This window comes from Limulus polyphemus, unplaced genomic scaffold (assembly GCF_000517525.1).
Source record: "Limulus polyphemus unplaced genomic scaffold, Limulus_polyphemus-2.1.2 Scaffold2593, whole genome shotgun sequence".
In the NCBI taxonomy this organism is placed as follows: Eukaryota; Metazoa; Arthropoda; class Merostomata; order Xiphosura; family Limulidae; genus Limulus; species Limulus polyphemus.
In genome coordinates this window covers 80127-94215 of record NW_013668203.1, presented here as the reverse complement: position 1 = coordinate 94215, position 14089 = coordinate 80127, and the positions used below count along the sequence as shown (strand labels likewise).

The 14089-nt window shown below is 34.1% G+C and overlaps 1 protein-coding gene across 4 annotated transcripts in view; it reads right to left on the bottom strand.

The window, feature by feature from the left end:
* Positions 1-14089, bottom strand: part of LOC106467380 (histone acetyltransferase KAT7-like) — an 88440-nt gene that overhangs the window by 39038 nt on the left and 35313 nt on the right. For all 4 annotated transcript variants that reach the window (XM_013927732.2, XM_022395558.1, XM_022395560.1 and 1 more), the window contains exon 9: positions 11209-11291. In XM_013927732.2, coding sequence (XP_013783186.1) covers positions 11209-11291 — 83 coding nt within the window. The remainder of the gene's footprint in view (positions 1-11208; positions 11292-14089) is intronic.

The following is a 14089-nucleotide window of genomic DNA, read 5'->3' as shown; positions in this document are numbered from 1 at the left end:
ACCAAAACCAATCAGGAAATACTGTTACTGGTTTTTTCCACAACCAGCACCACAGCCACTTCCACAATAGCCAGAAACAGGACACAACAAAAGCCTCTGGCATTTAATACAGGGGGGAAATGGGAGGTCTTCAAAGATAAGGTCTTCAAGGAGAGCCTGCTTCCCATCAAGCAAGGATGTGTCTAGATTTTTTAAACTTTTCTTCACTCAGTATTTTCACCAAAATTACTGAAGAAACAAAGAGATTTGTACACCAGCAAGGGGAACACCTAAACATCAATGTCAGAAAGAAAAAAAAATGCTGAAATATAGAGATGTAACTTTTAAAGAAATTTTAGCTTTTATTGGTGTAGTTATTGATATGGGCATAACTTGTTCACTATCTCTTGCATATTACTGGTCTACCACTCCTTCACTTCATTTACCCTGGTTTACTTCTAAGTACTCAATATTTGTGATAATTAATGCTCCTCTTCTTTATACATACCTTAATTTGTAACTTTTGTACATAAATTTATGTAACTTCATTTTCTCCTTTTATAACATTTCGCAAAATATTAAAATAAATTGTTTTTTATATTACTTAGTCCTGTTTTAATTTATTAAAAAAAAGAAGTGAGGGTATTAGACTACTGAGTAAAGATAGTAAGTATTGTTTATATATTTATGTTAATCGTTAAATTGCAATATTAACTCAAAATAAATATGTTTTTTAGGAAAAATTTGATTCACAAATGTTAGGGTTAAGATTTACTGATGTGTTGAGTACATGTTCTATACAAGTGGATTTAGTCTTAGTGCTTTGTACTGAAAGAGGTTGTGACTTTTATATTCTTTTGTATTTATATTAGCAGGTATAAATAAAATGATTGAGCTGACTTTTATATTTATTTCATAATAAAAATATAATTTACTATTTAGAATAATAAGCTTCTGAGATTTGTACATACTACTAGTATTACTATGATAGTTAGGTTGCTTGTAATAATTATTTTTTCTTTCTCCTTTGTATGATTTTCGATACTATAGATAAATAATTAAGGTCATGTATATGCCATGAAGTTCTTTCCAAAGGTAAGATACCTAAGACATATAACAAAGGTTTATGACCCTACACTAAGTGTAATCTCAAAATAAAATGTCAATTTCCATATTAAATCGTCCACTTTCCTATTTTAAAATACAGCACACAACATTTCTTCCCCATCCTATGAATTCAAGAATGTGAAATACAATGTATGGAATGAAGTGATACCAAAATTGACATCTTACAACAAGGATTGGTTGAAAATTTTACAACTGTTGTTGAACATGCCAGACACTGTTTGGTAAAGAAAAAAAAAGACTAGAAAAAGGTTTAAATACCAATCACAGGTGGCAGAACAAGTGCTAAAGTTTGAGGAATTTTTTTTTAAATGTTGAAAAAATGTATTAAATGTTAGAGGGCATTTATTTACAGTCTAAAACATATTTTGGATTGTTTTTGTTAAAATTCTGTTTAAACTTCATTAATAAAACAATTTAGAACAAATAACTGAATAGTATGTTAATATTTAAAAACATTAAATCTGAAATTTCCTTTCAAATAAGTTTTCTATGTTTTTTTCCATTCGCAAGTGATTTTGCCATCAGGGCAAGACAAAATGGATCCAAGAGTTATAGGGTTAATCCTGCCCAAGAAAAATGGTATAACAGGTGAACACACATGTAGTTCTACACTTGAACTAACCTGTCTTCATGCATTCACTATCCCACAGAATGATGTATAATACTTTTCAACATGTAAAAATACCAAAAATATTTACTTTCATTGACCAAGAACAAGCTAACAGCAGTGGTTTACTCATTCATATACTTATCAAGTACATCATTAACAAGATTATTAAAAGTTATAAATTTAAAAAGGGGGAATAGGGATCTTCAAAAGATTACAGAAACAAGATAGGTAGCTTAAAGTGAAAATGCAACTGCAAAAAAAGGAAAAAAAAACAAGCTTAGGGTTTGAGACGCAGTGTTGACATTTTTTTCCTCAAGATACATATCCCTATTTTGACTCTCCTAAATATTACAACTTTTAGACATGGAGTCAAAAAAGAGAGTTGTAGCTTGAAGAAATAATGTCAACACTATGTCTCAAACCTTAGGTTTGTTTGTTTACTTAATAAATCTGTATAATAGCAATACGTCCTATTTGAAACAGTTTAGTTTAATGAAATATGTAGCTGGTGTATGAGGCTCTCTTGGGAAACAATGACAACTTTTGGACTGCAATATAAGCATTAAATTATATCCATGGCCTCCATACAGCTATGTATGTATGCATGTAGTAGATTATGAGGCTCCAAATAAACCACAGACTACATTAAAACGATTGGGTGTCAATGGTTATACAGTCACTGTTACTTGCAAGATAGTCAAATAAACCTAAAAACTTCCCTACACAATATGCAATGATGCATTTCATAATATTGCCCAGTTTTTATTACAATACTAACAGCTATGTTTGCTATTGGCTTGTGGAATAATATTAAATACAGTACTGCTTCATTATAATGCCATAGGTTATAACTCTCTCTCAGATATAACACTGTGGTGCCTTGGCTCCCAAAAATTTAGTATCATCTATAGCTTAGCTCATTCGCACACTGCTTCAGAGGCTAAAGTCATTACACTCTGTCACAAGATAAAGGAAAAAAGTGGGGAAGAAAGGAATTTGGAAATGTGACTTTATTGTCCAAATAGCAAGAAAGTGTCATCGATATAGTGTTTGTAAAAGGCATGGCTTAAAGTTACATGGGCAGTTTTCTAGCCACTTACTTTCATAGTAGCACAGAAAACTATTGGCTATCGTTGTAGCCAGTGGGGATTCCATCTATCTGTTCATAAATGACATCATTAAAGAGTAAACGGTTTAACTCTGTGGAGAGGGCAAGAAGTTCCAAGAATTGTTTACAAGTGAAACCAAGATACTGCTTAGTGTCAGAAGGAAATAGAAGTGGCATGTCATTAATTGCAGCAGGTTTAGAGTAGCATTAAGCCCATTCACTTCTGGCCTGATTTTAATTATCCAACAGTTATTCCAGGAATTGTGATGCATATGTAAAATACCATATGTTATGTTTGGAAAGGGGCTCAAAACCAAATGAAGCAGACTAAGGTATTAGACTTTTTAAGTAAATATGTGAAGACGAGTGTGCTTTGTTTCTGAAATATCAGAAAGTTTGTATTCATATTTTATCTTATGTTATTGTATCTTATTTCATCTTATCTATGTTATTTTTATATCCATTTTCCCTATTTAAATAAACAGTTACTTTAGTTAATTGAGTGCTTTAGTAGTTTGTTAAATCCATACTTGTTCAGCACGAGTGCCTTCTTGACTATTTGGTTATAATGTTCCCCCAGCTACATTGCTCTCGGGTGCACATGGCTCCTGATGGTAGCATTATAATGAGGCAGTACTGTAATAATAAAAAACAAATGGGCAACCCCTATTATGAACCACTTCATTTCTGCATAGCTGTAAAGAGTAATCTATGAACAAAACAACCCAATTTTTCAGCTCATCCCAAAAAATAAGTTTATTTTTGTTTAGAACCACTCCCACCATTGAGATTAAATGACATTTTTTGATTTTCAAATGTTTCCCTTACTTTTTTTTTTACAGATTTTGTTATGGTACCATGTCGAGAATCATTTACTAATGAAACACAAGAATAAAGAAAACTTAAGTATGATTGGATAGAGCAAAAGTTAGATTATCACATATCAGTACTGTATCTTTTGTAAAGTTATAATTTTCCAATACTGAAAATGTATTTCCAATAGGTACTTACCTCCTCTCAAAGATATAGCTATTCCCATTCAGTGCTGTCCTTTATATGCAAAATTTTTTCACATGTCACAAGCCTTAAGCTCCCATGTATCCCACAATGAACATGATGTGTCTCACATGTAAATCATGGGACAACCCTCCACCAACAGGAGTGCAACACACTCTTCTGATGCATGTGACTCTCTCTAATCGATTCAACCAAACTATCACTTCAAGTTTTGGCAGAAAATGGAAGCACCAATTTTCAGTGGGGAGAAATTATAAGAAAATTATAACTCCTGATATGGTACATTACCTTTTTTTTACAGATATAGCTAGAATCACACATTGAATAGATCTAGGGACTGGTGTGAGGGTAAGAAAGAAGCATCCTTCAAAAGAGTCTGAAGCACCACCTAAAATGGGAGATCCTCTCAGTGGAGGATCACATGTGGGAGACCGCACCACTTCTGTACCAAGTATACTCTTTGCCCATTGTGTAAAGAGGTGTCACGGACATAGGCAGAAAATGGGAGGAGCACATCCAAAAGGGAAAGAAGAATAGTTGAATAGGGATCCGAACTGCCTGATATTTGAATCTCAGTCCCTTTTATGAGAGTAATGTGGGTGAGAGTAAAAAGGTGTAGACTGGCTAGGGTGCAACGGACCATACCTGGCAAGTCAACTGCATCCAAAACCCAGCCCTCTGGAACCAACATCCATGTAGGGGTAGGATGAGAATCATACCATTGGTAAGTCAACTACAATTCTAAACTCAGCCATCAGGAACTGACATCCACGTGGGGGGTAAGAAAAAGGATCATACTGGCAGCAATCTAAAATCCAGTCATCCGGTGGGGATAGGAGAGAGGATTATACTCTTTTCACCTCAAATTTAGCAGACCAGAGGGAGATATCCTGCCTATCAATCTGTCAACAGGCACATGTGAGCAAATTGATAATATATTACTGATCCGGGAACCTGACATCTGGACAATTGGAAATTTAATAAAGATGTTCCCATATTGTGTGACATCCCACCCATAACCAATCAGACAAAAACCACCCCAGTGCATATCATTCTTGGTATATGTAACTCTTCGAGGGATAGCACAAGAGGAAGAACCATAGCAACCTACATGTTCATCCACTGTGACCCACAACATGCTAGCAATGAACATGAGGCCAATTGGGTGAGGGAACAGAGACACCAGTTATACATGTTTGAGGACTTATGTTGATTGGTTCTGCTCTGAATCCAAAACCCAGCCACTGGGAACCAACTTTCATGGCTCACCCCAAAGTTACATCCCCTCAGATAGAACCGTTCAGAGATGAAGCATCAGATTGGAGGACATATCCTCATCTACACCAGTAGAATGCCATAACCCTACTCTTAACTGAATAGAAAGAAAAAGGGGGGGGGGGGGAGGAAATCATGGTGGAGTGTCCAGAGAGATGTAAACACTGGAGACAGTGCAACGGTGACCACAAAAACCCTATTTTGAAAAGCAGAACAGTCCAAGGAATGGCAGCTATCCACTTCTGATTTACCCAGGAAGTCTATTGGTTAGTACAGTCCAAAATGGGCATATTAATGAAACAAATATATCTCGAGGAAAAACCTAATGATGATTTTGTGGAACACCGCATCTCAACAGTGTGCATTTGTTGGCCTTGGAAAATATAATCATTAAGTCATCATGGTCTTACAGTGTGGATTGGACTAGTTTAAATACACCTGGACAGGCACACCACAAAGCGGGATCCTTGAAGAAAAAAAAGAGACATGCCCCTGAAACGTACAAGAATATATGAAAAAATTTAACTTACCCAGTCACAGATTCACCGAAGAGTGAAGAATGGTGATAGGTGGAAGACAGTACCCTGAAGAGGAAGAAATAGCTACACAAAGCAGATAATGGGAGATGAATATATGAGGCGTAGTCCAATGCTCAATAGAAGAAGTACTTCTAATATATGACGGGGATGAAATGCAGGTAAAGGTAAGGTGCCTGATTGGAGGAAAGACACCAGAAATTGATTATGGGAAAAAGAAGACAAGTCAATCAAATCAAAAGCCTATTCCAATTGGTAAGGAAGGAAAAAAGTCACAAATAGAGGAGTGGTGCCAGGGAATGAGACTGCGAGAAAAGGAACCACAGAAAGAAGCCTTGAAGGCAATGACACAACTAAGAGCATGTACGGGACATACAAGGCCATCTAGATCCAACTGGGAATAAAGGTGGGAGATGTAAGGAAACAAGAACAAACAAAAAAAGGAACATTCCACACAAGCTGCCAAAGTGTAGGTTAGGAAAAATCGATCCACATCAAAAAGAACAGATTGAGCTGAAGCAGCCAAGAAAACCAGATCTGTGGCATGGATGAACAAAATCACCAGGGAAAAATGACAGACGGGATGAGAAAAATAAAGGTATAAACTAGTCCCAATCCTGTCTGAATACACTGACAGCCAGGGTAAGTGGATGAAGAACCGGAGACCAAAAAAAGAGGTAACTTGGGATCAAGGAAAGAGGAAAACGCATCCCACTGAGGAATACCCCACTGAAGGCAGAGCCACCAGAAATTATTGAAGATTGAAAGACAACTCTGTGGAATAAAGCGTGTTGGGGCTGGAAAGGCGATCTGCAATGAGATTGAAAGCACCTGGAACATGACACGTCAGGAGACGTATGTCAAGTGTGTGGGTCCATAAATTGAGCTCCAAGGTCGACCACAAAGGGAACTCAAACTAGTGCCTCCTTGGTGAGTGATATAAGCCACCACCATCAAATTGTCGGAATGGATCCTGACAGGAGAAAGAAAGTAAACCAAAGCACACTGGACTGCCTGAAGTTCCAGAGTGTTAACATGGTATACCATTGTTCCGAAGCCTCATGCTGAATGACCCACACACCCAACCTTGTGGGATGAAGCAGTAAACCCAACAATGTGGGGATTTTGTTCAACCACCAACACATATCGTTGAAGTTACTAGAAGCCAAAAGAACCCTACCAAGATTCCATGGGTCATACAGCATCCCCTGAAGAGATTGCATATGTGCCAGACCCAAGGGAATAAGCTCTTCCATAGAAGCAACATCCCTGAATGTGATAGAACCTCACTAGCAGTAAGATAGTTAACAGTAATGGTGTGGGTAACTGAAAGCTCTATCAAATGCAGTCAAAGAGGAGAAGGATGAGCCTAACAGAGTTGGATGTTTAAAAAGACACCCCAAAAGACAGAATTGTTAGGTAGAGAACGGGAAAAACTTCTCCAACTGGAAAATCCAACCACCCGAGCTGTGTGTGTAAGAAGCAGATGAGTAAGTTGTGACAACTCCAGTTCGGATTGAGCTAACAGAAGATAGATAACCAATTTGTGATTAAGTACAATCCCCCATGATAACAAAGTCTGGTAAAACTCTGACCACCCGACAAAAGACTTCCAGATCCGAAAAAAGCTTGAAAGACAAGGTGCAAAACTGGTACCCAACCCTGCAGTGAACAAACCTAAGATAGCATCATGAGGGATAAAAAATAGGAACGCGGGTATAAGAATACAAAACGTCTACCTTGGCATCCTGAGTCCTGGAGAAATTGCCCACCATAGTATGATAAAAGACAACATAGTAAAGTGGGAAGGAACCAAGAAGTGGTTGAGGCAGGACAGATGAATCCCAGAACTCCATTCGGCATCAAGAATACGTGACTAATGGAGAAACCTTTAGAGGAGGACAGGTAAATGACAGGAAGGTGCTGGACATGGAACATGAATAAAGGTTGCAAAGGTTCAGAATGAGACATACGAGCAACCAAAAAGAAAAAATTGATTGTAGCATCACAGATACTCCAGAGAAAAAGTCCGTAAGTCCCATTTAGAAGTGGATGGTAAATGAACTTGTTACAAGACAGTATCCCACCCAAAAGCAAGAAAGCAACATGTGTAGGGAAAGAGCCAAAGATAGCAATCTCCCAGACGTGGAGGTAAGGAGGGGGGAAGGTATCCCATGAAAATCCCCAAGAGATAGGTGGAATGTCTCAGAAAGGAGGGGTATAGTGAACTAAGGCTGTAAAAATTGGTGAGAGATATAGGGTTAGGATTATCAGGGTCTGCCTTCCATACAGGCAACAGAAATTCTAAGTGCAGAGAATCAAGAAAAAAAAACTGCCTGATGGTAAGCTAAGGCAAATGAACCAAAGCCCATGGAGAGAAAGGCATGCAAGCACCCTCTCTCAAAAGAGAGACAAAAAGGCTCAGCCCAAACCATAATGTCTGGAGAAAGATGGGAAGAAAAAAAACTGTGAACTGTGTCTACAAGGGGCTAAGATATCCCTAGCAGACTCTGCAATAGAGGCCTGGGAAAGCGATTCATAATCAGGTGGAGGAAAATTGTTCATTGTCCTAAATGGGTTCAGCAGTTTTAGGAGGAAGGCAAGCAAAATTTGGATAAGAAAATTGGGCAGACCCCAGCCTCAGGAGTCTCCATAAACTCAATTAATTGTAAGAAGCATAAAATAAAAATAAATAAGAAATTGAAATAATTGTTATATTGTAAAATTAAATAAGTATGTATTGACAATAAAAAATTTACTAGATGGTATTTGTTGAAGAAAGCAATATATGTACTAATTTATGATTCATCAGTAAGATGAACAACAGGTAAGCCCAAAATAACAAAAGACACTTGTTAAGCCTAATCGAACATTCTAATACAAAGGATATAACTAAGCTATAATTTAAAACCCTATCGTTACAATAAGCATTTACAAATCTAATTAAACTTATGTTATTGAACCTAAATAACTACAAGTGATAATATCAATATAAAAAAATATTCAAAAATCTAAACAGTATTTAAAATGTGTGGGACCCCAAACTCAAGGCCCAACAAAGGTCAAGTCATATAATTATCAATCTACCAATGAATTAAAACTGACAATTCCTCAGCCTGAAGCCTGTGTAACTGTACCGGAAGTAAATGATATCATTTTCAAAGTGGAAACATAAACTTCAGTGAAAACCAAAATAAGTGTTAAGAACAATAGAGTTATCACTTAAAATTGTTAAAGTACAAAAAAAAGAAAAATATTTCCACTTCGTATAAAAGAGTACAAACAAAAAAATGTCTTAATAGCTCTGCCAAACGAGAAGTGATAGTTCGGTAGAATCAAACAGAGGGAGTCACACATGTCAGGAGTGTGTGTCACACTCTTATTGGTGGAGGGTTGTCGCATGATGATTTACATGCGAGTCGCAGTTGAACCACACTGATCGTGGGGTATGTGGGAGCTCAAGGTTTGTGTCATGTAAAAGGTTTTTACATATAGACGGCAGCACTGAACGAAAATAGTTATATCTATGAGCAGAGGTAATGTACCGTATCGGAATATTTCTTTCAGTTTCTTCTCATATTTGAATTGTGAAAGTATTTGTATGTTAAATTATATACGTTTGAACATTACAGAAATTATCTTCCTTGAAAAGACATCATATAACTTGCGATAAGCGAAGCTGATAAAGTTTAGAGACAGGTTAAATGGACAACAAAAATATTTTATTACAAGTTTCACACAGTAATAAATGTACAACATTTAGAGAAGGTTTCGTCATCATTAGGTAAAAGACACAGGATTATATATACAGTATGAAACAAAAGTCACATTATTGGAGACTACTTCACGCTTACTAAAGATATTATTGTTCATGTTTGGATCTTTGTTTAAATTGTGGCTTTTACTTTTTAATAGATATACTATGAATTTATTGAGTTGCAAAGATTATAAACATGAGTTTTTTTTTATCATCTTCACCGAATAAAATAAAATTGTCATCAAATTAGACAAATTTAGTAGTTTAGTGACACTGGTAGTAGATTATAAAATATTCTGATGACTCAACTCTTTATTGTATACTATTTTTATGTTTATCCATTTCAAGTATATACATCAACAAATTTGCTAACTGGTTACTTAATTATTTCCAATTGCAATCATAATGTTTTCATTATTTTGAAATCAATTTATCTGATTTACAGAAGGTCAGTGTAAGATTACTACATATTTTAAAAACAAACATAATGGCTACTAAGTGGTGGTATTTAGACAGCATTAATGATTCATTTACAAAGTCTTGAAAAAAACCTTTCAGAAAATCATTTTTAGGAAAAAATGTTGTTGTTTTTTTGCAAAAAAAGATTAATTACCATGATAGAATAAGCAAATACCACTAATTGCCTAGTTCTAGTACTAACTACTATCATAATATCATAATAAAAGTTCTAAAATAAAGACTCCACATGACAGTGCTAACTACTTCACTAACAGTGATTTTGTCAAATTAAAAGCTCTAAAGAAAAGAATCCATATGATAATACTGACTACTTGAGGATGAGTGATATTTTCTAATACACAGTATTTGCCAGCAATGCCTCTTTTCTTAGTAATAAAAGCTTGAACAGAAACCGACTTAAGCTTCATCCAACTGTTTTCATTGATGTCCCTCTAGTCCAAATAATTATAATCCAGTCATTGTATTCTGCTATGGCTAAAATCAGTTATTAAATTCATCATTATGCATTCTGATTCACACCATCTATTCAGAACTGTAGGTGTAGTTAAGTTTATGCAGACCTTTCTTTTGGATGTTTATTTTTGTTTGAAAAAATTTACTCAGCTATGTTATAACATATTACAAGAATTCTAAAATCAATTTTGATAGTCATACATCTTGTTGATTAATCTTCTGCTTTCATTTCTCACATTCATATCATTAAACATGTGTGTGTGGAATATTAACATTTATTTAAGCTCATTACATGCTCCATTTAACCTCTTGTGCAAAATTTCACAACACAGTGATAACTCCTTTGTTTTATGGCAAAACTAACTAAAACTCATGGCAATACCTAGTGTTCCTGCTTTGACAAATGTTAAAGTACAATGCATTCAGGTGTTAATGAACAGAAAAGCAGCAGAATATGAAGGCTGGATAATTTGGGTTAATGCTTCTCTTGACAAAATTTTGAATTAGTGAAAAGGGTTTTACTATTTCATTGTTATAGTTAATTGTATTAAAGCTTGTTCAACACTAACAAAAAAAAAACTAATGAAACTTAAAAATTTGAATTAGTGAAATTCTCAATTGGAAATATTAAAAAAAACATTAATGTTCGTAAATACTTCACAAGTATCTTTTTTATGATTTATCCAGTTGCTTTATTGAAACAAATTATTTTGATGAAAGTTTTAGGCTAATTTATGATCACAGTGGAGTGTTATAACAGAATCAACACCATTAGAGCTAAACATGCACAAAATTAAATACAATTCTAATACTTACTTACAAATATTTCTAGCAATCTTTTAACCTCTAAAATATTGTGACTAACCTCACATTCTTCTGGTGTTGTGTTGTGATAAGTTGGACATGCAGCTATTGTACAGTGTGTAGGGTATTGGCCACTGAGGTGACCTAAAATACAGAGAAATATTCCAGTATTCTTTAAATTAAGTTCTATAGCTATCGCTAAGCTCTCAAACTACAAATAACATTATCAGTTACATATTTTTGCCAGTGTTTAACTTCACTATTATACAAGTGCAGATATGAAGTTTATCTACAAAAATCAATAATTACACACTAAATAAAAACCAATTTTTTCTCTTGGAGTTTTCTGTGAACAGCATCTTCCTTAGAAGTTTTTGGACAATGTTTTTACGTATTGGAATAGATCTTCTGCAGCAACAGCTTGGAATAATACTCAAACAACTTCTGAGGCAGATGCAACCCAACAACAGATTGAATAACACTCAAACAACTTCTGAGGCAGATGCAACCCAGCAACAGATTGAATAACACTCAAACAACTTCTGAGGCAGATGCAACACAGCAACAGATTGAATAACACTCAAACAACTTCTGAGGCAGATGCAACCCAGCAACAGATTGAATAACACTCAAACAACTTCTGAGGCAGATGCAACCCAGCAACAGATTGAATAATACTCAAACAACTTCTGAGGCAGATGCAACCCACAAAATTTTCCAATCAAAAACAGTTTTCCCTGCCAAAATATTTTCTTAAATAAAAGCAATTTTCTTTCTTATTTCACTCACTTTCTGAAAGATGTTTAACCACATCTGTAATTAGTAAAACTTAATTCATGTATATAACTCAAAACACTTCATTAAAAATTCACATTTACCTACATAATAATAATAATACATATGGTATTCTGTGATAGATCATTTAGGCAGAGTATTCATAATGAAACTTAGTTAAATGGAAGAAAGACTTTCAAAATGTCATTCTCTACACTTGTGTTTGTACAATAGCCAGTTTCCATCCGTTCAACTAAGTTTCATCAATACATGTCGTAACTCAGATTTCTTAATGTATCTTCACAAAAACTGGTAAGACTTTGTTAAAGATTACAAATATTTTGTATACAAAGAATGAGATTATTTTAATTAATTATTTCTACTAAAAATATGTTATTTATCTATTGCAGTTATTTGCACTCAGACTCTAAATAGTTTGAAGGCAGTGATTTTCATTTTCAGTATAAAAATACTTTTATTCTCATCTTAAAATTTTCGAATAACCTCTAGAACTTCCTAAATGAATATAAAAAGGTAAATGTTTGCATTATATCTTTCATTTTGTATATCATATCACTAACTGTATATATAATAATAAACAAAAAATGTACATACCTTTTAATGTTTTTGTAGAATAATCTTAAAAGATCTTTTGGTTACATTCATAATTTAAGGTATTTACCTTTTCCCGTGTAGTTAATTTTTAATGTTTTCCTGTTTTAATCTTTTCCTGTCCTTTACTATTTATTATTCATATTGAAACAAGTCAATGGTGCCCTCAGGGAATATTAAACTATCTTTAACAAATATACACAAGCTTTTGGTAAAATGTTCTTGTACTCGTGTACTATCATAAGCCTCGAGAACCGAGACAAAGTTTGAGTTATATTAAAATTTTTTGAAACCTTTCAAATATGCATTTAAGAAATAGATAATACATAATTAACTAAAATATAAAAATAAAACCTAAATACAATTTAACTGTCTCTCTAACTAATACATATTTAGGTAAGAAACAACTGCAAGCGCTATTGTGGACAAAGCAGCAATTACTACTGGCAATTACATGTACATGATAATGAAAACTGTGTACCAATTTTAAAACAACCATTAGGAGACTATAGTGTAAAATGAGCTCTTTCTATAGGTTATAAACATGTAAATGTGGCTTGTAAATCTCAAGTCTAAGTACAGAAGGTGAGTGTGGAACCCATCAGATGTTGGCAAATGTATTTCTTGTGTCCACTGAACTTCACAACATGCATGTACAGACATTGTGTTGTTATCTGATCCAAGTTAGAGAATCTGAAAGTTCAGATTTGTGAACACTCATGCATCACATTAGAACAAATCTGAAGTTTAAGTATTTTTTAAAGGTTTCTTTTGAAATAAAGGAAAATAACATAAAACTTCAACTTATAACACACATTATAATGTTAATTTCATTGAAATACAGTGACTTGCACAGAAAGGAGTTAAAGAGGGACTCTTTGCAAAAGGGTTAACTTTTTTTGCATGTACCCAGCAAATCTGTTGAGTTCATATAAGTAAAATGTTTATTGCAAATATATTGACTGACATTAAAAACACACATGACAGTTTGTATGGTTACGTGAGAAAGTATCTTAATATGTTACTGTACTATATATTTACAGATTTTTTATGAATAATTTTCTATACTGAATAACCCATGAGTATATATGTACATATATTACTAAATATATTTCAGCAAAACAAATTGATTCTGGCCCAATGTTCCTTGTATATTCAAAAACCTACAAAATACTCATTGGAAACTAGTATTTTTCATAATGCTGTTACGAGGATCTTATATGTAATAGTTTGAACACAAATTATAACACAAAAACATAAATGTTTAGACTAAATAGCTTAAATCTCATAAGATTATACATTCATATATACTTATTATATTTATTATACTGACTTTTCAGTAACGCCTGGTTAACAATACAGAAGTTACAATGATGTGGCTCATGTGCACTCATGTTACTGTATCAAATAACATAAAACTGAGCTGTGGTCTGTAGAGAGTAACTTGACTTGGTTGTGTTTTAGTAGACTAGTATTTTGTAAAATACAGTCACATTTCAATTATTCTACATTATATATGAATACAAATTATTGCTATTTTGAAATAAGTTCTTAGA